Below are 25,533 nucleotides of genomic sequence, written 5' to 3' on the forward strand. Positions count from 1 at the left end.
AACATGGAAAGCAAATCGAAACCTTTTTTGTACTATTTTCATCACTGGTCATGTCAGCTTTTACATTTTTGGTGGTCTTGATGGTTGGTAAATTGTAAAATGGTACATTTCTACATATTAGATTATTAGCCACACGACCAAGGCCGGTGGAATTACTTATCTATCTAGTATGAAAGACTAGTAGCATCGCTAAGGATAATAATTATCTAAACAAATTCATTTTATCATCCTTTGTTCTTTTATTTGTAAAAGCAAAGCACAACAAATAGTTTTATTTGAAAGGAGCTGACTTTTCCTGTCCTTCATCCTCCTCATTTTAAGATCTATGTGAGGATGAGGAGTTCAGAGCCATCCTGCTGGACCTGAAACACAAACACGACATTATCATGAAGTCACAGCTCAAACACAAGACCTCACTGTGTAGGCGAACGTCCAGTGCAGGCAGTCGTGGGTAAGTGCTGACATCTGCTGGTGTTACTACTACAAATGTTTTTCCCCCCAAAGAGTCAGGGAAGATCAGCAGATCAAGGCAAGTCAGACAAAAAATCTGCACAGTGTTCTGATTTAATTTAATAGAGTAGCATTTCAATCTTACAGAAATTCTTGTCAATGAAGGGAGCCGTCGGTACAGTGTGCAGATCTTTTGTCTGAGTTCCACCTTCTTTTGAGTTTTTGGAAATGTTTTTTGGAAACAAAAAGTTTTTAGATGAGCAGATCAGCCTCCCCTAATCTTCAGATGTAAAACTTAAGTATCAGCAATTCCAGACACAATAATGTAGAAATGAGAATTGTATAAATTGTAATTGCACTTAGAAAACGCTTTATTTGTTGGCATGTTTCTTTCCTACCTGCACTATCTCACTGGAAACTCCTGTGTCTTGTGTCCACAGGAAAGTGGTGCGGCGAGCCAGCCTGTCCGACAGACACAACTTGTGCCGCAAAGAGTACGAGACAGAGGCCATCGTGTGGAGAGGAGGGAGGGAGGAGGCGGATGAAAAAGAGAAGGAGTCTGATCAGGAGAATAACCAGGTGGTTAACGTGAGTCTTCAGGTTATTCATCTTTAATTTTTGTTGCTAGTTTTTTAGAATTAGGTAAACCTATGCATAATTATACATTACATTTGTTACAGTTTTAAAAGTAGCATTTGAGAATTAATCCTCTGTTTGATGGTGTATCTTCTAACTTCCTGCACATAACTTGCCAGATATATATGACATGACTGAGATATTTTTAGCACAGCTTGAAAGGTGTTAAATGTCAGTAATATAATCATCTCTCCCACACATCAAGAGCCTAAATGTCAGAGTTTGGTGTAGGTGTTTCCTTAAAAACAGTCAAACAGGAAGAAACCCACAATGGAAAAAAGTGCAATACAATCCTCCACCAACAGAAGAGTGAATGGATAAGAATGCAGGATAGTCACATATTTGTGAAGAGTGCAACAGTTGCTTTTCCTCCACTGGAAAAAACTAGACTACAGTATACACCGTTATTGAGTTTTATTGAATTTGAATAACTGAAATATTCAGTGCACATTAGCTAACATAACTACCTTCTCATTAACGAAAATAACTGTATGGCGGTAGTCTGATGAATGGTAGCTGAAGGCTTTGCTTTAAATAAAAGTACTAATACCACACTGTGAAAATGCTCCAAGTAAAAGTCCTGCATTCAAAACCTTAAGTTAAACTATAAGTATTATCAGCTACTCATTGTGCAGTAAAATGTTACCTGTCAGTGTTTTCCTATTATATCTGATGTTTCTAGATTAATATCACTGCTGCATTTTACTGCTGTAGATGTTTATGGTTGAGCTAATTTTAACTTTATATACTGTTGGTTGTTTAATCTACAGCAATGCATCATATTCTGTAAGATCATCATATGTTTGTAGCGTCGCTGTCCTGTGAGAACCACGTATCTCTAAAAAGTCAACTTTTCATGAGCTCAGAAACACAGTCCAGTTTTCAGTTTTGTGACTATGCATTTTCCAGCTGATCCAAGAGGGTTTTTAAATAGTTTTAGCTCAAGAAGTAGGAGAATTTTCTCAACACAAAGGAACACTTCATCCAGTTTATCACAAACATTCAAAATCACCACATTTGGAGATACACAGACAGGATGGGGATGAAAAACTGTCATCTGAAAAGTAACTAGTAACTAAAGCTGTCAGATAAATATAGTGCAGTAAAAAGTAGAATATTTGATGCTGAGATGTAACGTTAGTGGAGTAGAAGTAAAAAGTGGAATGAAAAGAGACTCGAGTAAAGTAGAAGTACAATACTTGAGTAAATGTACTTAGTTACATTCCACCACTGCAGAGCAGACAAAGCAGACAGTAGACAAATCATCTCTAGTGCGTACAGCCAAACTACCAGTAGCAGCGTACAACTCGATGAGCATAGTACTATGAGTGCTAGCATAGCCCTTGTGCTTTTGAGATTTCATGTGAGTATCCATGCTTAGCATTGTTCCAAAGTTGAATGTTTTGCGACAAAGTTCACATCGCACCTCATACGAATCGCTGGAACTTCTTATTGAATTTGCATTTACCCATGGCTGAGCCTGCATTGCTTGCTCGCAGTGTCACGTTCTTGTTTTCCTTTTCCCCACTGCAGCCCTCAAATCGGAAGCTGGATAAACACGTTCTTCTAGATTAAAATGTGGATCACAGCCTGTACACAAGGCGTACTACCACAACCTACCAAGCGGAGTGTACGCTACCCATTCAACGTACAAACAAAGATATTAGACGTTGCAGAAATTCTCATTGTAGTGAGATATAAAATACTGGTAAAATAAAACATAAAAGCTGAAGAAAAAAAAATAAAAATAAAAAAACGCTCATTCATTCTGCCCCAGATCAAATTCACCCCAATCTACTATTCCAGACATTTTAAGACCTTGAATATCAAAAACAAAAAAAAATGTAAGACTTTAAGGATTCGCGGGAACCCTGAGACATGTAGGAAAACATGACCTGAAATGGAAGTACGTTGAGGCAGGTTGTGGAAAAATAGACAAGAAAAGAACTCCTAGAATGCACTCAATGATTTCTGAGGGGAGACTTTCTCTTTATAGTAGCAAATAAATTGGCTTTACATCTCAGTTTATTTGGGCACCAGATCAAAGATATCTGATCTCCCCCCATACAGTCTGGCCTCCATGTATTTAATCATCCAAAAGAGAAGCCTTTTAGAGGGATTAAAGTAATCTTTGTTATCCTGCAGGTCAAGCCAGTCGTAGCTGTTGAGCTGCCAGACAAGCCTAAGCTGCCCACCATCCTCAAAGATGGCAACAACAAACAGAACGGCCTCATCTCCACGACAATGTCCATGCCGCCGCAACAGCCCTCCAATGGCAACACGCCATCGTCTGATAAGGGCGCGGTTATCACCACCCAGCCCACCCAGGAGGAAGCCTGGCCACGAGAGCGAGCTCAGACACTGTCTGAGCTCAAGAAACAGAGGGCTGCCGCCAAATTGTTGAATCACCCCTTGTTCAATGGTCACCTAGGTAACGGCTCCACAGACTCCTTCACTGATGCCAAAACCAACTCCGAGGACCCCCGCATGCCGCTAGTCTCGTCCAATGGCAGCGCGGTTTACTACACACCAGCCAGCGGCGACCCGCCCCTACTCAAACTGAAACAGCCAATAGAGGAAGAGCAGCCGAAGGCGCAGACCTGCTGCTGCGTGTCATAGCGCCCTGGTCATGTGACTGTTGACGGAACAGGAAGTGTTTGCAGAGAGGAGGGAAGCGAGGAATGTGCTGTAGGAGGGAGGAGAGGAAGGAAGGAAAGAGGGAGCGTTCCTGTCTTTTAACGTCCTTTTCCTCCCCTCCTTTAAACTTCTCCCAGAGAAGATGGTTGGCCTGAAGAAGGTTTAGAAACTTATCCTTGTACCTCCCTGCCATGTAACTTCTGCTATAATTGGAGACACCTTCCCCAAATGCAGGCATGTTTCAAGTGTAACAAGAGGAAAAGAAATGAGCAGTGCCACTTTTTTCCTCTAGATGCCACTTGGATTAAAATTCCTTTTTAAATGTCTCTATACAAGACATGCCAAAGGGATAGAAAGAGGGCAAGAAGCTGTTACTCTGGCCCTGCGCAGTTTTTTTTTTTTTAAGCTTTTCACCTGGAAAGGGTCAAAAATTTTGAATTTCAAGGTACAAGGTGCATGTTCTGCCCTCAAAGATGAAGATGGAAAAGAGTTTGTTTGTTTTTTACCCTGCACATGGATAGTTATCATGTAATTAAACAACATTTTCTTCAGGATGAACTCAGATTGTTGTCAAACCACATGTTGTCATATTCTTGTCATTTTTAAATGCGCAGGAAGGCCATCACAGAACGTATCAGAAACAGCCAAACGTAGCAGAAAGAGATCTGTGACATCTCTTTTGAAGTATCAGCTTAAAATGCTGCCTGCATAAGTAAAGGGAAGGAATGCCACAAAACAGTGTTAAAATATTCAGAAAGTGTACTTCTACAGCGAGAGATAACAGGAAAGAGTATAGTGCGCTAGTGTTTGAGACTGACGTTATATTCTGTCAACTATACTTCACCTCACCGTCCTTTCATATCAAACCTGAACTGACAGGTCATGCTCTGTTTTATGCATAATCCACTTTGTGCTCTCTTGTTTAGATAATTTAAGCAAACATGTTGAAAATTACTGTACATTTATTTATGAAATTAATGTAATGTGTAAAAAAAAAAAAAACAGAAAAAAAACCATTATGGTTCCTAAAGTTGAGTGTATTTATTATTTGGATGGTGTGTGGCGAGTGTGAATGCAATATAGGATGAGCTGGAGAGTCTTCCAGCAAAGCACCTTCTGACATGGAAAATCAAACGTTCAACTGATAAAGTGAGGGTTACTGTCTGCTATATGTACATGTTATTAAAATCACACACACAAGCCATCCTATTGGGATGGATTTCATATGTGTCACTACAAATAACAGTGTTATTTGTTTATCGAGTTTATTTGTTTTTTTTTCTGGTGGCCATTGTGTGGCTTTATCTTCTCCCAGTCCACTGTATTTGTCTCATTAACAGAAACTGTAAATGTTATGTAATGGATTACTGTAATTATGAGTTTTCTGACGATACACATGGACTCTATGCTTGCCTCAGTTTTTTTTTTTTTGTTTGTTTGTTTTTGAAAACATTAATCCACACATGGATTTGGCATGGAGCGAGCCCACACCAGTATGTCAGGTGTCCTTTAATGCATCATGGGTGCAATGCAAAATATAAACTTTCCACCCCAAAAAACAAGTAGTAGAAATAGTTTCTCTGCTTAATTAAAAAGGAATAGTTTGACATTTTGGGAAATACGCTTATTCGCTTTCTTGCAGAGATATATATATGTATATATCAAGATCAATAGCACTCGTGTGCTTAATATGTAGCTGGAGCCAGCAGCTGGTTAGCTTAGCTTAACAAAGACCGCAAAAAGGGGGAAATAGTCTGATGCTGGTATGCTGGTTTGTTTGCTTTGGACAGAGCCAGGCTAGCTATTTCTGGCTGGGTACTTCGGTACAGAAACTTCCAGGAGTCTCAGCTGGTTGCCTGGTAACCAGTCTGGCACATACCCCGCCGTAAAACTACAGGGTTTGGTTTTTGTACATATTAAACAACCAAGATATAACATGTGAATAGAGGGCAGATGACTAGTAACTGTTATGAACTAACAACATTAACAATGGTTTTGTACCATTAAGTGTCCCTGGAAGACTCTCCAGTGAGCCAGCATGTACAATACCAAACCTTGACCTGACTTGGTTCACCTAAATGGAATACAAACATTCATTAAATGTTATTAATTACACCTGTGATTTGCCTGGTCAAATGTCAGCTGTGAAAAGTGAGCTTTACAGGTGCCGTTAGGAGAAACAGCTAGCCTGCTAGGTAAAAAGAAAAAAAAAATCCACCCGTTTCCAGTTTTTGTGCTAAGCTAACCGGCTGCTGGCTCCAGCTTCATATTTAACTGACAGATACGAGAGTGGTATCAATCGCCTCATCTAACTCCCAGCAAGAAACCAAAAAAGTATATTTCCCAAAACGTTGAACTACTCTGTTTAACAGCTCCTCTAATCTCCTTGTGAGTGCCAAAGAGTCTTTCATGATTTAAAAAAATGACTTAAGGACATTTGAAAACTTTGGGGGAAGGCTTTCTTTGCTGTTACAGAGATCTGTTTGTTTCTGATGACCAACCCCTTTTAAACATGTGAATACCCACAATGCCACTACTGCTTTATCCCCACATCTACTGTACAGTGTCAAATATTTGTACAAATGCGTTTGTAAATATGTTTGTATTAGTATCCCCTTATCTGTTCCCATGAACTGCATATACATGTCTGTGTTGTTACTGTTGAGGAACTTATAGGAAAATACAATTACCCACATTGATAAACAGTGTTAGCAGACATTTGGTTGTCGAAGGGGAAACTGCGAGTCTATGTAGACCCCTTTAGTAGTCCAGCAGTCTAAAATCTTTCTGTAAAGTCAAGTGCACCCAGGTGTCATCGTCATACGTCTTCCTGCTGTTGCAGTGACCAGCGTCTGCAGTTGATTTTTTTTCTGTCCAATTTCCTGCAGAGGGCAGTTTTTAAAATGTTGCTCTCTCGTGGGAAGCAGTTTGGTTTTCAACTCCATTTGAGGAAGTACAAATTAAGTCACAGTCAAAGAGATTGCTGTATCCCCTATTTTTGGTTCCTTCTGTTATTTTAAGAAATGTCCGAGGCAGTGACGACAACTTGTTATGATTCATCTAAAATTCATTGAAGTTACTCCAGCTCACGTCTGTCCAGGCTGCTGCAATCAATTCAATTTAAATTTCAGTTCTGCCTCCTTATTAATGAATTCCAAATCACACTGAATTGTAACTTTGAACTGCAACCTGGTCAGTACCTGTTGAAAAGTACGCTGTGTTCTCATGGTATATAGAAATCAAAGCTTGTGTTTGTCTACAAGCCTGGTTGTCTATAAGGATAAGATTATAAAGACGAAAAACTACTGATTTTGTAATTACTGGAATATATTGATGGTTGCATTAACATATTTTGAATAAATTGTATATTTTGAGAATTTTATATGGTCTTTTCTGAATTTGTAAAGCTCTTTTGTGTTATCAGGTACGACAGATTTCTTCCCATTTTAATTCAAGTGTGTCCCGCAGGCATGGACACACATCTGCTCCCAGCTTCTCAAATGTGAGGATTTGATGCTTTTCTCTGTAGATTGAATATCTTTGGATTTTGGACTGTTGGTTGGATACATCACCATCTGCATTTCATAGGCCAAACTATTAATCTAGAAACTAATCAGATTAAGTCATAGTGAAAATAGTAATTAGATGCAGCTCTGGCAGTATGGCAGATACTTGCAGATCTTGGCCAGACACATGAAACATAGCCTCAAAAATGGATGCTCATCTTTTAAAAGCACCATTATTTTCTTCAAAAATGTATTCAGACACTTTATTGCTGAAGCCAGATGAATTTACTGTATGCAGCTCACGTTTGCATGCCGTATGAAGGTTACTAACGATATATTTCACTCTGAGACGTCTGCTTTCTCTGCCCTACTTCTACAGCTCTTTTCTATTCTTAAAAAACAGACAGAGACTGGACCGTCCTTCACCACACAGCTGTCAGGGTCTTGGCCCAGCATCAACTGCTTCCTTCAACGATTCTGTTTTTTTTCCTCTCTCGCGCTCTCTCTCTCTGAGCTTCCGCTCATTCACTGGCTGTGGGGTCAGCGGGGTCAATATTTCTACTGGCCGCACCCAGCAGTCATTGCTCAGACATAACAATTGGGTTAGAGAGACAAGTAAAAACGAGTTTAGAAAAAGTAATATTTTATATTTATCAAAGTTTATTTTGGGTATTTTTAAACCTGACTGACATTTTCCCCTGCTATTTAAGTACTGCTCTTGCTCCACTTTCAGGTTCTCCGCAGTGGCAGTTCATGTGGAAAACAGCAGCCATTTTCCAGCATGGTTGTTTTAGTTTCTTCAGTTTCATTGCGGCTGACTTTAAGGCAGTGACCTTTTGGCACAGATATAGTTGTCTGTCTTTTATGGTTAAGTTTATCAGTAGTTACAGTACATTACACTGTCATAAAACAGCACCTATTGGTTAATATGTCAGCTCAGGGATTTGAAAAACAAACCATCAGCATCATCAACTAATTTGACAAACATCTACATCAGGTTACAGTCTTTTGTCACAGTGTCTTGAGCAAATGTTAGGAGAAATCACCCTTTCATTAGAAGCTCCCTGTAGGCACAGTCAGTAGGTTTAAGGCATATAGACACAGAGGAGGACAATGGTGCTGAAAACACATGATCCAGACTGCATTAACCTCCTCTCCGTGGCCTGGCTCTGCTATTGTGCCTGAGTTACACTGAGTCCAAGCCAGCTGGCTCCGGTCCCAGTCCTTCAGTCCTCTTCACTGAAGGGCGAAGTGGATCAGTGCCAGAAAGAGCATACAGACACATACTAACCACCCTGCTGGACACAAATGGAGGGACGATGATGGAAGGCACTGAGTAGCAGGCGGGAGTGTGGAGGATAAAGTAGAAAAACGTTGCTTAGACACTGATCACCATGATGGATGGATAGAAAGAAGGGACAGTTGCACTGATGAAATAAAGACTGCATGCAAATGAATGGTGGATGGCAGCATTTAAAGTGGGGAGGAAGCCGCAACTATTGACCATCCTGCCAGCTCGTTAGAAGACAGAAGAGCTGCACAAAAAGAACTGATGGATGGAGGGATGGCTCAGTGGGTCAGAACGTCTGCCCAGTTCCCAGTACAGGTTGGACTTAACATGGCTTCAGTGTCCTATTTGACCTGAATTTAAGATGCCTAAGTAGAGCGAGTCAGTGTCTGTCTGTCCGACCGGTGATAAGAGCCTGTCGGCCGAGGTATTTACGCTCCGAGATCAGATACTCACAGTCAGACATGAGATGCCATTTCAGTATTAGTTTCAAGTGTCAGTAGTTGTTGCACTGAGATATATAGTTGATTATTAATTTCTACACTAGCGGTGTGGCTCAAGGAAGTGCAATGTCAGTTGTATCTCAACAACTACTGGATGGATTGCCATGAAATTTTGTAAATTTGTAAATTTTACAAATTGGTCTGTGTTTTGTCCCAGAAGGAAGCCTCTTCTAAAGATGATGCACAAGAAAGCCTGCAAATAGTTTGATGAAGACAAGCAGACTAAGGACATGGATTACTGGAACCATGTCCTGTGGTCTAATGAGACCAAGATAAACTTATTTGGTTCAGATGTTGTCAAACGTGTGGGGCGGCAACCAGGTGAAGCGTACATAGACAAGTGTGTCATGGTCTGGGGCTGCATGAGTGCTGCCGGCACTGGGGAGCTACAGTTCATTGAGAGAACCATGAATGCCAACATGTACTGTGACATACTAACGCAGAGCACGATCCCCTTCCTTCGGAGACTGGGCCGCAGGGCAGTATTCCAACATGATAACGACCCCAGACACACCTCCAAGACGACCACTGCCTTGCTAAAGAAGCTCAGGGTAAAGGTGATGGACTGGCCAAGCATGTCTCAGACCTAAACCCTACTGAGCATCTGTGGGGAATCCTCAAACGGAAGGTGGAGGAGTGCAAGGTCTCTAACATCCACCAGCTCCGTGATGTCATCATGGAGGAGTGGAAGAGGACTCCAGTGGCAACCTGTGAAGCTCTGGTGAACTCCATGCCCAGGAGGGTAAAGGCAGTGCTGGAAAATTATGGTGGCCACACAAAAAATTGACACTTTGGGCCCAATTTGGACATTTTCACTTAGGGGTGTACTCACTTTTGTGGCCAGCGGTTTAGACATTAATGGCTGTGTGAATTATTTTGAGGGGACTGCAAATTTACACTGTTATACAAGCTGTACACTCACTACTTTACAAAAAAATGATCTCTCTTTACACAACAGATTTTGTAAAACAGTAACACAATGTTTCAATCATCACAATACTAAAAAACTGAAAGTGTTATCATCCAGCCAATTATTTTTATGGCATTTTTTTAAAGTTTCAATTGTGTGTTGTTTTTTTAAATGGCTTTTTTTTAAGTTCAAGTTTTTCACCAATGGGCCAATACATTACCTAGTGAAATCATTTTCCCCAGGAAGACACTGCACACCATAGGAATGGGAGAAGCTACTGAACAGATCCACCAGTTTAAGTCATGACACACACCAACAGCCCTACAGCATAGTTCTAAACAAAGTTGAGTCAGAAGACGGAAATGTTACAGTCCACAAACAGTTAGGCTTGTCTCAATAAACCTGATTAACTGGTTTTCTGAGTGTGTCAGAGCTGCGACACTTCCTTCCTTCCTTGGAACACAGGGCTGATTTGTCACTTTATAAAGGGAGAAACACACTGTCCTGACTAATTTATTTTTGTAAAAGGAACATGGCCTATAACTGGAACATTGCGTGCAATCCAATGCAACATTACAGCCTCAAAATTCACCATAGTAATTACCTTGTTGACACCCATGTGATAAAAGGATATTTTACCCAACCACAAATATGAGCAGGGGGTTTATTTTAAATCAGCCCACATGTTGATCTTGTGGGTTTGCTGAGGAAAGGTCAGAGGCTCCGTTGCTGTGCTGACTGTGGGCCGTTTTTCATGGCTTCCTGCCAAACATCCCACCCTCTTCTTTATCTCACCTCCTACTCACTCTGCCTTTCACCTCGTGTGTGTTTATGCATTTTTAACTGTAACGTGTGATTAAGAAGTTAGAAATGTCACAGGAAAGAATTACTCTTTTACATCTGAAAAACAGATCATGTTTATCACATGATGCAACAATGACCACAGACATGATTCAGCATTCTCTGACATATAACACTGAAATATTTAAAAGGAATTATGCTAACTGCAAATGTAGAATGACATTTCTGATCTTGTGCTTTCCCACCACTTCCTTTTTAGGTCAGGCTTTTCTCCTCACATCTATCTGGTTTTGTATACGCATGCAAATTTACATGACAAACAAAGGGAATGGTGCAAAGTATTGTTCTTAAATGCAACTTTGAGGTACTATTTTTATACTTCTTTATTCTTCTACTCAACATTTCAGAGGGAAATATTGTACTTTTTACTCCACTACATTTATTTGACAGCTAGAGTTACTAGTTACTTTGAAGATCAAGATTTTACAAACAAAACACATGATCATCTTATAAAATGATACATTTTTTAGATGAAACTACTCAACAGTATATAAAGTTATTTAAATTTGTTCCACCTTAATGAGCTTAAACATTAAAATGCTGCAGTAAGGCATCAGTGAATATAACTCTGACAGCAGCCATTTTGCCGTCTATTGAGTATTTTTTATACTAAGTACATTTTGGTGCAAATTTTTTTGTACGTCTACTTAAGTAAAATTACAAATATGGGACATTTACTTGTTAATGGAGTGTGGTAGTGCTACTTCTAACTAAAAGGTCTCAATACTTCTTCAACCAAAAGAAGAGCGGAAACAGAAGAATGTTTTGGCTTCAAGTTAAGGGGGAAAACAGTAAAGTTTGAGTGTTTGATGCATTACATCTAACTTTTTTTTAATGAGCGATGTGGACAGTCATAAAACATCACGCTGACAGTTAAAATTACTTTTGATATATTTTCTTTCTACTGGTTGAACAGCCATATCTCTCCATAACATACAGTAACATCCAAAAACACAGATAAGGTCAAAAAAATGAAAACTAGGACATACTGTATTGTTTATCATGATTATGAGTAATTGTGTTGTTAATTTAATTCTGATGATGTCTTTGCTGTACCTTCAGCATGACCTCCTTCCTCCTCATCAGGTCTTTACTGTAAACAGCATGTTCGAATATATCCTGCCTGGTTAAAATAAGTGAATAAAGGAATTGCTTGGATTGTGGAGTTTAGATCAGCTCATCTCCTACTCTGCTCCTACAGAGAGGACAACTGGACCAATATTCAAGACTCAACCTGTTCCCTTTCTGCCTGAGGTGCTATAGCGGAGGATAATCCTGGAGAAAGCTAGTGAATCAGCAGCCTGGACCTGCAGAGAATTGTATTTAATAAAATAGTAATAGCTTTACAAACACATGTATTGGCCTCAGTTACATATACTTCCCAGACGGTTCATGCTATAACTCAATTGTAAGAATTAACACGGTTACACCTTTAAATACCCCCTCCTTTCTCTTCAGGCTTTACTATCTGCGATTGCGCGTCAGCCCTCATTGGCTGTCGGTGATAATCGGTCAACAAGAGGACCGGAGGGAGGCAGGAGGGCACAGTGCAGCACGTTAACAGCTACTTACACTCCTAATTAGTTGTCCTAAGCGATTTACTCGCTTTCTTTATTTGAGACACTAAGCTCGTTTCGGGGCGGACAATGTCTTTGTGTCGCACGGGGAGACTGTCTACAGCGGCTCTGGATCAGGTTTTCAAGGCAACTGCCTCGTTTCTAGTGCAAGTTAAAGCGAACAGACTGAGGGACGTCACTTTGACATTACGCAAGGGCCACACGTTTCAGCTGTACCGGTGTTTCTGTGTTTCCGTCGGGGTTGTCGATTCAACTCTTGTGCAACTGAGGAAACAACAACAACAACAACAACAACAACGGGACCTGCAACCCGCCCAGAACTGGGACCCATCGTCTGGTTTTGTATCCACGGACTGGGGACACTTGGACCGGGGGGCTGCTATAGCTGTTAGTCTCTCCAAAAGCGTGCATATAGCAGGCGGTAATTTAGATATTGCCAGGCAGCCGCTCGTTCACGCGAGCAGGCGCTACAGCAGCAGAGGAGAGGCGGGTAATGTGTTGTTTACAGGTAGCGGGGGGGTTAACAGTGCACGGTGCTCCGCCAGGACCATGCAGACCAGAGCCGCAGCCACGAAGAAGAGCGACGCCGGCGAGGGCCAGACGGCTGACAACAACAACAACACGGGGGTAATTTAAACTATTCAACGCAAGTGTTTGTCTAACCCCAGTGACCGGTTCATAAGAGCTCACAGGTCCGAGTCTGTGTGCACACAGTGTTCAACTGGTGGGGAACACCGCGTATTTTATGTGTCCCGGTGGCGCCAGGGTTGAACTCAGAACCATAAAATATGCAACAAGGCTTGTTATACAACACAGCATGACGCGCACAGCTGTGTGGGCTGTCTACATTTCACAGTAGTTCATGCATAATTGATCTGCATTCACGATTTGAATCTGCACCAGCAGAAGTGTCATTTTCAGAGTTGAGAGAGAGAGAGAGAGAGAGCACATGCTGACTCACTGTTCAACAGGCTCACAAGACACCTGGCCGTTCAAACTGGACAGCAAACTAATGCCGGCTCCTTTTTGTAGAGCAGAAAGTCATTGTAAGAATGAGTCATTCTGTCCAAACCCATCTAATTTAAATAAGTGGCAAATTCAGTGAGCACTTTATTGTTGACTCACCACTAAAAGAGCACCTGCCAGTCATGTGAAAGAGCATTATATTAAAAAGTGGGTGAATTTGACCTGCAATGAGCAGTTCTTATAAGGCACAACAAACACTACTACACTGGTGTGCTGCGTCTTCTCTTCAGTGCTATGTAATTCAGAGTAAGACTCAGCTCATACTTTATTATGTTAGCTAATTACACAAGACTAAGAGTCTACAGCCAGGCTGGCGGCTCTGCGAGGCTGTACTTAGGCACAGTGGTGCTTTGAGCTAAATGCTAACATCGGCCATGCTAACATGCTGATGTTTATCAGGTATAATGTTTACCGTATTCACCATCTTAGTTTACTTCTTTTAAATGTATTTTATTGTGTTATTGTTTCATGTATTATGTCCCAGCTGTTTGTTGCATGTTTGTTTTAATTTGTGCAGCATTATACAACATCTGTTGTTTTTAACCGTGCAATATTATTATTTTTTTGACTTGACTAGTCTATTAGCATGCTAACATTTGCTAATTAGCACAAAGTACAGCTGAGGCTGAAGGGAGTGCCATTAGCTTTGAATGTCATTGAGCTTTGTGAACCTAAGTATTTGAAAAATGAAAAGTGAGGGAATTACCAAAGTCATCAAGATTCATCATCTGGGCACCATAAATATCTGTACCAAATTTCATAGCAGTGCATCCAATAGTTGTTGAGATATTTAAGTCTGGACCAAAAGTGGTGGAGTGACCGACACTGCCATCCTATGGGTGCCGAAAGCATGAGTCCAAAACTTTAACCTAGACTAGTATTTGGTCAAAACCCTAACCCAAAAGATAAAAGGTAGCTCTTTTCTTGCAAAAAGTGAACATTTTATTTAGGACTTGGCTGATAACTATTGGCAGATATTCGCTTATTGCAGATATCATATTGACGCTGATGTTGGCAGACAAGTAACGAGAAATTGCAGTACAGAAATGCCAAAGATATGTTTGAGATAGGGCTCGGCGATATGGCCAAAAGACTGTATATCTAGCTTTTTTTTCAAGCCTAGGGACAATCATGAATTTAAATCGGTTTGGTTTTGTTTGTTTGTTTTAGAAAATATAAAGAACATGGGTTTAAAGACAAGGTCATAAGTCTTGCTGGTACTCTAAACAGAGTTTATAGCCAATATTCATCTTCTGCTCGATATGCACTTGTCAAGTAAATATTGATAAAATCCTCACTCTTTGCAAGCAAGCAGCTAATGCAGCTAAATCGCCATACTGCCACTTTTATGAAGTGGGCAGAATGGATTCGGGGGGATTTTCGGCAAAATTTTCGATCGTGTAAAATCGGCGGCGTTCCCCTTTACGGAGACAAGAAATTAGACAGTTCTGTTGCAGGATGCAGTAGGTTACTGCTTAGTTCAGTTTGACATTTCCCTCCCGCTCTGTCTGTATGTGCATGTGAGTGTGTCTTTGTCTGCGTTTGCATGGCACTGTGACTTTGCATATCTGCATGTGTTTTCATGCCTCTGAAAAGCTGTTATCAGACACAGCAGTCCCACTGTTCCCCTCCCATACACCCTCCCTGGTACAACTCCCTTTGGACGCTCGCTCACATGACCCTCCCTCACTGCTGCCCGCCTTTACTTTTAGCACGGCCTGACTCGCCTCTGAAAAGCAAAGGCCTGCTCCCATGCCCACTCTGGCCTTTCTATTGTCCATTGTTGGCAGGCTAGTGAATACATCACCAAGACTATGGCTTCATCCAGGAGACTTGGGCCAAAATTTAGCAAGACAAATTGCAGCGAAAAGAACAGATCAGCTTGTTTTTCTCCTGTACTCTTCTTCTTCATTGTTTCTTGATTAATTGTCTGGCTCAGGCCTATAAGGGCAGCTGGAAGCAAGTAGGATGTAAGTGCAGCAAAAAAAAAAAAAGGCGTAGAAGGATATGAATGAAAGTTACTGTATGTTAGACCAAATGTCGCACATGGCAGTGAACGGACAGCCGGCTACATCTGCCTTTCACAGTCCCAATTTTCAGAAACAGCCTAATTTCTGATCCTTTCAAGTAACTAAATGTCACATTTGACCGTGGAGTTACTGCACATGTCAAGGAAGCAGTTACAAAAAAAAAAAAAAAAAAAACTTCCAAAGAAGTTAGAAATCAAGTTACCAAACTTCAAATCAATTAAACAAGAGAACAACTGTACGAGAAATATGCCGTTATAGCCGTCATAGCTATGAAACGTTGCACATTTCAGCACAGTGCTTTACCTTTTTAGTCATAAATCTAGAACACTACATATACAAAATTTTTGATTTTGTTTTTCCATTTTTGTAAGACATAAAATTACTCTTAATGCATGTTATCACCATAGTTATACTTTCTGTATTCTTTCATCTGCTTATTTCTGCTATACTATCAGGAAAAGTATCCTCATACACACATTTTCCATCGGCCTACATTTTGTCCTCATCACTGTTCAAGTTGACCTTGACTTGATAGTCTACTATAATAATACATTGCCTGTTAAAGGGCTCACTGTAGACAGTATTCTTTGTATTTACTAAGTTGTCTCAGCTTTGTAGGCACAATGTCAATATTTTGTCTAAAAATAGATTCATTCCATACAGGCCCGAGCCACGTCGTGTTTTCTCAGAGAATGATTGTGTTTCCTCTTGGAAGAAAATATTTTAATAACTTGGCTTCGAATGGAAGCACTGGACACGATGCCTTCCTGTCAGCTGCCATTTTTACTGTTTCAATTTCAGTTTAGCAGCCCTAATCATAAAAAGGAACAGTTAAATATGGGCAGTAAAGCTGAAATTATTTTTCCCCTAGTATCTTTAATCATAATGAAACCTCTAATTAACCTGAAAGAGCTCCATAAAATATATTTTGTTATAATCGCATTACCACAACAGGACCCTAGAGCACACCCATAGCACTGGGTATCAAAAACTGTTACTGAAGTACTGAATTCTGGCTCTGAATGCATCGTCAGATCCTTGGTCTTGTTTACTTATACTTTGGTCAGATATTTCCTGATTGAAGAAATACATTTATTTTAACACAATCATACAAGAATGCTGTTGGACTGCCCTCTGTGGGTTGAAATGTTCAAGCATCTCGATTCAGTAGTGATTTTTTTCTTTAAATGCCCATTGTATTGCTTCATGATCCATAGTAAATCATTCAGTATCTTTACTATGACGCTATTTACACTAATGTCCCATTGCGCTGTGGTATCCCTACACCTAATAATTTCTAAATTCCTTAAAAAGGAGTCCTAGCATTCAAGTAACACTTTTAAAGTCGAGCTTGTCTTTAGAGCCCCTGCTGTAGCATAAACCAGTCACAGCCAGGTAGGGATGCCATGGTTAATAAACTCATGACAACACATTTTACAAGATATTCGTAGATGATGCTCAATATCTGTAGAACGCTTACTTTGATCTTTAACTTTAGATCCTACCCTTACTTTGAATAAAACTAATGCTTACTGTGTGTGTAGATTAGAGATGTTGCCACCAGATGCTGCCACCTTCATCCGACAAAGTTATCAAGTTCCCTATTAGCATTGAGTTTAAATCCGAAATACTGCAAAATAGGCAATTTAGTTTTTCGCTTTGACACCAAATCCTCTGCGACTGTCTTGTCGGTCAACTCTCCTTAATCTCGTCACGTGACAAGTGAAATCTGACTCCTGCTACTCCGTGCTGCGACTCTGCTGCACGGAGCAGACACTTTCAGTTTATAATTGTAGGTATTAGGTAGGCCAGGTATTAACTGAAATGGTTTGAAGAGGTTTTATTTTAGTATGCTGTCACAACAGGTGAAGCTCATAGCCTGGGAAAATGTAGATTGCAGTTTCACATAGTGTTTACTATAACAATGTCAGGACACTGACTAAATGATAAATCATTATTATAACATCAAAATTATGTTTTGGGGAAGGGATGTGATGAAAGGTTTAAAGCCAAATGGCTGTATAACCCCACAAAGCTTTGTTTAGTCAAGTCAGTCCTCAGTACATTTGGTACTCAAATTTAAATTTTCCCTTCCATCAAATTGTAACGTCTTGTATTTCAAAAATTGTGTTAAGGTTTAGACAGTGTTAGGGCAGCAGGGTTGTTTTTTTATATAAAAAAATAAGCCTATCATCTTGAATTCTGATCTTCTTAAAAACACATTGCACACAATTATACCTCCTGTACAGATTCTGCTGCATTAAGCATGACTACTGTTGTAAAATGTAACCCTTGAGGCTTTAGTCAGAGGGAGGATTACGTTTATTTACATGCTGTACTGTGAACATACTGCAGGCTTTCTCTCTTTATTTAAATTCCTGCTTTCCAAGTTGCTCTGTGAGTCACGTCTACACCACCAATGCTTTGTTGTAGTCTGTTGTCTGCTGTGGTGGTCTTATTGTTGTTGAGCGTGTTGTAGTTCACTAATCTGTTTTACTGCCAGCACACACTGGAGAGACCTGTCTGTTCCCTGCTACATGTCAGACGGCTGGATTGTGTTTGTGCTTGTTCATCTTGGAGTGTGGTGTGTCTGGAGGTCATGAACAGAAGCGTGTGTTTGTGCACTTATGAGAGGCTCTTTGTGTGTGTGTCTGAAAGAGAGAGTGACAGACTGTTCACGTTGGAAAGGGTGAGTGATAAAGCGTATTACCTAAACCACACAGTCTATGTTTAATCAGCTGACTTGGCTGCACGATGAAGAGAGAAAGCTGATAAAAAGGCTTCTTCTATTCAGCCTTTGTTTGACATACATTTATGACCTCAACTTCGAAATAGATGACGCACAGTCACAGCACACAGTCGTCATCCCCCCATTTTATGATGATACAGGCATTTCAATTTCTGAACTTGTTTTAAAGATAAGTGTTGATTTTTGAGGTATTTGTTTTGCTAATTTGTGTAATGAGATTGTTTTAGCACTCAGTGGATCAGTGCTATTATGCAAAAGGAAAAAGCAGTAACTGATATTTTTAAAGTCAAAAGGTCATGATTGGAACTTATTGCACCTGTTAATGCTATTAAAATTACCTTTAGATATCTATCAAGTCTTTTGTCGAGACAAGAGTAACAGTAAAGTATACAGTGGCAGTAAAGAACACAGTATACAAACACCTAACAAACATTGTCAACTCGTGTCAAGTGGATATTAAAAAGGTAATAATTGGTTGGTTGTTCGAGCTTTTCTGCCTCGTGTGTTAAAATCCCCAAAAACTGACATCAGTTGAACCAGAAGTGAAGCCTCCATCTTGAAGCTTGTCAGTTTTGTAGTTTGAGGGAGTCCCTGAAATACTAAAGTGAAAAGTGTTACGATTTTGTATGCAGAGTGGACTCTATCGCCACAATTTTAATCCACTTCCTCTTTGTCATTCACATCTTCCCTCTGTTTTTGTCTAGATGTAGTCGGTCTTCTTACAGACTTCCTCTGCTTCCTGTAGCACCAGGGATTGATTCTCAATTCATCCTCGCATTTTATTTTGACCTGCTCACGCTGCTATTTTCTCTTTTTTTTTGTCCAGGAGGAGCAGAATTTAAAGCAGTTCTCTTCCACATCTTCATCTGCCGCGAAGGCCCCGGAGGAGCCAGAGGGAGGAAAACCCAACAAGACCCAGCAGCTAAAAAAAGTCTTTAAGGAGTATGGAGCTGTGGGAGTTTCCTTTCACATCGGGATCTCCCTCATGTCCCTGGGAATGTTCTATCTCCTTATATCCAGGTAAAAAAAATAATCTGATTATTGGTTACAAGTGGCCACTTATAGTAGAGCCTGTTAGCAGCTGGATTGACTATTTTTATCTAGTATTTATTCCATTTTTTTTTAAAAACGAAAATCAGGGATTGATTAAATGAACTTATAAGTGCAACATGATCCACCCTAAAATGTATTTACACTGTTGGGTGTACCTTGACTGGTCCTGTTTTCTTGTTTTGTAGCTTTTTTAATTCTGAGTTGATTTTCGGTTGATTGTCTAAATAAAGATTTATTTATTCTTTGTTGTGAAGTCACAATATGTCAAGTGTGGCTACAATTTTGAATCACTCCCTGAGAATCTGAGAGTAAGAGCATCTTTCTAGATATTCTGATTCTCAGCAGCAGAAGGAGAAATACTTAGAACAAGAGAGTGAGAGATTCCTCTGTATTATTCTCAAATTCAAAATATTCTGAAATTTTGAGTATTTTCAAAGTTTTGGGGGAAATGTAGGAAATCACTGACTGAAGTAAGATGAAGCAGGCTAGAGGACTCTTCTAAAAAAAGTAAAATGCAAGACAACACGCTCAACATATTACAAAATACCTCTGGAATACATCAGACATCACTTACTGATATTATCTAGTAGTGAGAGAGCATCAGAGCGTAATATTTCCTTTAAACCACAAAGTTATGCACAGGAAATTACTGACCCGTGGGCTGCTTTTACACAGGAATGCAAAATGTCTGGTGCAAATTGGCAGCAAATGGGACCTGTTATGAGAGAAAGCAACGTACGGGCTCTTGAAAATGTCCAGTCAGCCACATTACACCGGCCGTGCTGTTGAAATACTACTGCTGGCTGAATCAGACACAGACAAATCATGTTGAGCGCTTGAATAAAACATTTCGTTTTCTCATCGTGCAAGCCTTTTTTAGACTCGTAACTTTGCAACAATTTGTGTAGAATTTAAAACTATTAACTATTGTGTGCATTTTGTAACCTTCTATTGATGGTGACAGACAGTGAAAAGCTAAAACAGTGCAGCACAACTTTAGTTTTGGCAAGTATTCAGTCCAGACAAGCCCTTGTTTTTCTGGCCACATGCCAGTGGCTTAAATACCACAGAGACTTGACAGAGATTATCTGACAGCTTGGAGATTTACTCGTATAGTTGATAATGACCCTTGAAGTGAAAACTGACTCTGTAGCTAGCAACCATTGAGCATTATCACTGTGTGGCCACAGAGCCCAGGCATGTGGCCTGCTAATACAGTGCTGTGTGCCGGGTAAACAGTTGTCAGGGTGCAGATGGAGCTTTATATTTAGCTGACTAAAGTTTGCCGAGTGCAACAGAGCTGTTAACGTGAGAGAGATGTTGTATTGACTGAAGCAGCTCTAAGCCTCGTGTTGGCACATATACATATTTATTTCCCTGAATAGCTCATGAAAATGCCACGACGACTTTACAAAACTGTCGCACAAAGGCAGCGATACATGTAGCTTGTTAAACCCTCTTTGATTTGTGTGATTTCATGCTTGCAGTGCTTATGCTAATCAGTTTAAATGGGTCAAAAGGCTGCAAAATAAATTATACAACATTATTAAACAGCTCCCTCTGGTGGAGATAAAGGTGATTAGCACGCAGAACCAAAGGAAGGAATGGACTACTTCTTTACTTTATATGTAATCTCTTGAAGTCCTTGAGGATGTAACCAGCCAGGACAAAAAAGCTAGACGGTAACGAAGAAAAGTGGTTATTGCAGCTTGAGGATTTTAGGACTTATTGTTTGGGCTCTGAAGCTCCTACAAGTTTAAAACATTGATTCTTTGAGATGTTTTTTTTTTTTTTTTGGACTAGTAATCCAGATAATAGAAAGTCACCTTATTGTTGTTATGTTGCCGGAGCGTTTGTATGGCTTTTTATTAGTCATAATAATTTATTAATCATCATCATCGTGTTTTTTTTATTAATTTCATTTTATAGTGTTTAATAATTTAAAAACAAAATCTAATTTGTTTTATTCATTTTAGGTTTTGTTTATCATCGTCTTTTTTTCATTTTAGGTTATTGTATTAATTTATTGGGTTTTTTTTTTAAACTTTGATGAAGTTATTCCATTTATTACTATTATGTTTTTTTGTTTGTTTCATTCCCCTCACCTCATGTTGGACATCATGATTATTTCGAATGACCAATAGTGAAGAATTCTGATAATTGAGGGGTGGTCAGTATAGTCACTGATACCAGACACCTGGTTAACACACACACACACACACACGCTAAGGAAGCCATATCCTGAAACATCTGTGTGTGTAGCAGACTGTTGCTGATCATTTGATTTATAAAAAAAAAAAAGGGAACATTTGTGAGTGATCGCCCAATATGTGAATTCTATGTACTTCTAACCAGTTTTCTGCGTCATTTGTCTCCCCAGTGGGATCGATATGGCGTCCATGCTGTGCAAACTGGGCTTCAGCGAGACAGTCGTTCAGTCTAAAATGGCAGCAGGAACGAGTACGTTCGTCTTGGCCTACGCCATCCACAAGCTCTTCGCTCCTGTTCGCATCAGCATCACGCTGGTGTCCGTGCCTCTAATCGTGCGCTACTTCAGAAAAACTGGTCTCTTTAAACCACCCACTCCTGCACCCTGATGACCCTTACCTCTGCTGCCTCATCAAGCAACAAACATCTTGACTGTTAATTGCCATAATTAAATATATATATATATATATATATATATATATATATACACAAACACACACACACACACTTACTCATTTGCCTTCATCTAGAAATGCCTCATCTTTTCTCAGTTGTTGTTGTGAATTCAGGTGAAACGTTTCCTACATTAGTTCCAGTAACAGAATCAAAGTGTTAAATTGTGTTACTGTAGGATTAGAAGTCTAAAGTGTTACGGCTCTCCAAAAAACAAGTGTATTTGGAATGTGTGCATTCCAAAAACGAAGGCTGTTTGTTTGTCAATATTTATTTACAATCAGAAGAATCAGGGATTTTAAGTTCTAGTCCTAAGCTCTTTCAGTAGGCAGGTTTGTCTCTTAATGCTGTGAAGGTTCCCTGTGGGTCAAGAAGTGGAAAAAGCTGATCTCTCCTCCACTGTTCCCTGTTAGCTGACTAGGGCATGTTCTGGTGTTGTATGAATCAGCAGAATAATTCAGGTTCTCTCTGTCCCTTAACTCTCTCTCCCTGTCTATCCTTTTCTCTCCTTACTTAGCTCAGACTCTCATGCCTACACTCTGTTTTTATTTTCTGCTGTTTTGCTTCCCTCCTATTTTTCTTCTCAGCATCTCTCGTGGCATCCATTTTATTCCCCTTAAATCCCTTTGCGGTTCCTCTCCTCCCTTTTTGTCTGTCTTCTCTCCCTCTTGTTCTTTTTGCAAATGACACTGCCCAAGAACATTAATCTCGAGTGAGTGAAGCTGATTATAGTTCATTGCGAGTTTTGGATGAAGAATGTTGGTTTGTGATTGTTTTGTTTTTTTCTGATTTAATGGACTGTATTTAATTATTAAAAGTGATGTTCTCCTTTATATTTGGTGTGTTTTTGTTATGAAATACCGTCATCACTCAATTAGGTTATATGTGATCACTTTATTTGGCCCATTTTTAGTTTAAAGCTGCCATAATAATTTTTATATTAACAGCTGATCAAGTGACTGTGCAATGTAAATGCGGTCACTCGTGGTGACAATTATCACCTGACTCTGCAGTTCCCCTCACTTCTATGCTTTCAGCTCATTGTTTTGGTTTTACGGCCCGCAACTTTACTGCTCTGATTCACTCTCACCACAGCTGTTTAACAAATACAAAATAAAAACCCACTGTACACTACCTGCCCAGTCCCAAACAGCAAAGTTAGTGAGTAGCTGGTGAACACTGTGGAGCATTTAGCAGCTAAAGAGCCAAATATTTCCCTCAGGAGACCAAAACAGAGCTACAAGGTGAGTGAATATACAGAAACACACCTTCAAATGAATACCGTGTTGCTCCGGATATATGGCATGGAATAAACACCTGTTTGCTAAAAACATGTTAGCAATAAATTAAGGTGATACTATTTTTTGGCTGGGGGGCAGCGGAAACAAGATGTAAACTGAAATCTGACATCAGTATTGGAGGTTTAAATACAAGCAAACTGGTTTGCATTGGAAGTTTTCAATTTTGTTGTATAATTGTTTATTTTCAATGCAGAGGAAGTTCTTCCACAACCAGGTTGATTGTATTTTGACATTGCAGATTTTACCTCTTTAGTTAAAAGACATTTTTATCCGAGAGAAAACTAATTTAGAATAATCAAAGCTGCTTTGCACTTTTAAAATTTTGTGCAGGAAGTCTCTGCAGATACAGAAAAAAGGGAAGGTAAATCAATTTTTATTTCAGGTTTTCAGGATTTTTAACTGCCATTATTATATTTCTGCATTACTTTTCAACCTAATATATGGAGAGGTGTATGTGAAATAAGGAAAAAAGTAGTTTGAAACTCTGGTTGCACTTCTCCTTTATAACCACACTGGGGAGCTCCTGAACTACAAATACAGTACTGTTCTTCCTCCATTCCTCTGCTAAAAGCGCATCATACAGTTCTCATCTCATAAGATTGAATGTCTTTGTACTCGTAATGTCCTCAAGATGGATACTAGCATTATATCACAAGAAGGAGCATCCCTCCTTATGCGTCCCACAGATATGATATAGTAAAGTGCTTATCAAACTTCTTAAGTGCTGTTCAATGTGACAGATCGGTGTGTACAAAGCAATGATAAACTCCTGTACACATTTTGTGAAATTTCTCAAAACAGAAACAAAAAAACTTGCATAGTTTTCTGTCACAGATAAATGCTAACTGGATAATACTTCAACTTGAAATACAAGCCTCAAAAAAACCTTCATGATTAAGGTTTGAATAAAGCACTGCCATGTGTTTCCTAAGGGGTTAGGTCATCATACACTGACCAGTTTTAGTCCTCATAAGAATTCATTATTTCTGGCTGTATTTTAATCACAGCAGGTATGGTGCCATCCCTCTCCTCCCTCTTTCTTTCCTTGAGGGTTTGATGGGTCAGCCAGCACAGCAAGCAAACCTCAGCTGGTGTGGCGTCCCTGAAGATCTGCAGTGTATTGAATGTTTGCTGCCTTGAACAAGACCTGATCTCCTCTCTCCCGTGTGTATGTGTGTATTTCTTGACCCGGTAAATTATTCAGCCAGGAGAGTTGTAAAAGGAGAACTAAGAGTGCACGGTGGTCTGTGCCAGATATCAACCCTGGTTTTTCAGGAATAGGAGGAGGTTTGACAGCACTGTGACACGAACTGATACAAACCGATCTCTCTCTCTCTCTCTCTCTCTCACACACACTCACACACACACACACAGAGGAAGAAGGAGAAGCCTGGGCCTCATTAGCCATGATGAGGACAGGGAGCTGCCATCGCCTCTCTATCCCCTGCATATCCCCCATGGCTAGGAACAAATTGGTGACAGCGCTCCCAGCTACTCTGTTGGGCTACCTGCGATGCACTGGGCTCTGTCAGGCTCCTCTCCTTCACTGCTGTGCATTTGCGTATCTGTGTGTGTGTGTGTGTGTGTGTGTGTGTGTGTGTGTGTGTGTGTGTGTGTGTGTGTGTGTGTGTGTGGAGATCAGCTCCTTGGTTACAATCCCCGTCACCTTTTACTCGGCCCAGAACCGAGTTGTGAGACGAGTGAACACTTTTCATCTGGTTGGCTTTGCGTTTGGTGAGGGGCCCCTCCCCCCAGCATGAGGGGTTCAAGGGGGTTCAAATACCTGCCTTAGCTCCTGACTTGTGCCCGCTGCACCTTTTATTAAAGTCAGATACACCGTCAGCGCCACCACTGTCAGAGCAGCACACAGAGTGAATCCATTATGGCTGTATATTCAGACCCAGGCTGCATTTCTGACACAAGAGTTGGATGGCGTGTGTGCATAGTAACTGCAAAGTGCTGATGCATGCAGTGATATATAAACATATGGCAACAGCACATACCCTCTTTCTCCTTAAACGCACACTCAAACTCACTTCCTGACAAGCTGCCTTTTTTCCCCCTTGCACCTTCTTTTATTTAATTTCTTCATTTTTATTATTACTGACTATTTCCTCTCCATCATTTCCTGCACCTGCTCATTATCTCCTCTTATTACCTTTCCCCCACCGTCTCCCCATCTCCTGACCTGCTCAGTAAACTTCCTGAGTGTCGGTGTCTAGACGGAGGGGGCACCTATTTCGTCAACCTCGCAGCTTCAAAGACATCCTGTGAATTTCTTTACAGGAAGGGCTGGCATAAAGTTGCAAGGTGCACGCAATCATATGCACTGCGTACACAAACAC

At 40.2% G+C, this 25,533-nt stretch overlaps 2 protein-coding genes and 1 long non-coding RNA gene across 6 annotated transcripts in view; 2 read left to right on the forward strand and 1 right to left on the reverse strand.

The window, feature by feature from the left end:
- The window catches only part of ppp1r16b (protein phosphatase 1, regulatory subunit 16B), a 98,881-nt gene extending 91,776 nt beyond the window's left edge, over positions 1 to 7,105 (forward strand). For 3 of the 4 annotated variants that reach the window (XM_044176216.1, XM_044176235.1, XM_044176226.1), the window contains exons 9-11: positions 322 to 451; positions 891 to 1,038; positions 3,232 to 7,105. In XM_044176216.1, the coding sequence (XP_044032151.1) occupies positions 322 to 451; positions 891 to 1,038; positions 3,232 to 3,705 (752 nt within the window). In that variant the 3' untranslated portion in view covers positions 3,706 to 7,105. The remainder of the gene's footprint in view (positions 1 to 321; positions 452 to 890; positions 1,039 to 3,231) is intronic. The other variant, XM_044176244.1, reaches the window with a different exon arrangement.
- LOC122866553 lies at positions 215 to 18,993 on the reverse strand. The gene is made up of 3 exons (XR_006375743.1): positions 16,958 to 18,993; positions 849 to 1,009; positions 215 to 362 (listed from the first exon to the last, which is right to left on the reverse strand). It is a non-coding gene; the product is annotated as an uncharacterized LOC122866553 (long non-coding RNA).
- fam210b (family with sequence similarity 210 member B) lies at positions 12,282 to 22,720 on the forward strand. Its single transcript, XM_044176278.1, has 3 exons — positions 12,282 to 12,995; positions 19,000 to 19,193; positions 21,607 to 22,720. The coding sequence occupies exons 1-3, from the start codon at positions 12,438 to 12,440 to the stop codon at positions 21,821 to 21,823; spliced, it is 969 nt and encodes a 322-aa protein (XP_044032213.1). The 5' UTR covers positions 12,282 to 12,437; the 3' UTR covers positions 21,824 to 22,720.
- Positions 22,721 to 25,533: the final 2,813 nt, after the last annotated feature.

The sequence above is a fragment of the Siniperca chuatsi genome, linkage group LG2 (assembly GCF_020085105.1).
Source record: "Siniperca chuatsi isolate FFG_IHB_CAS linkage group LG2, ASM2008510v1, whole genome shotgun sequence".
Taxonomy (NCBI): Eukaryota; Metazoa; Chordata; class Actinopteri; order Centrarchiformes; family Sinipercidae; genus Siniperca; species Siniperca chuatsi.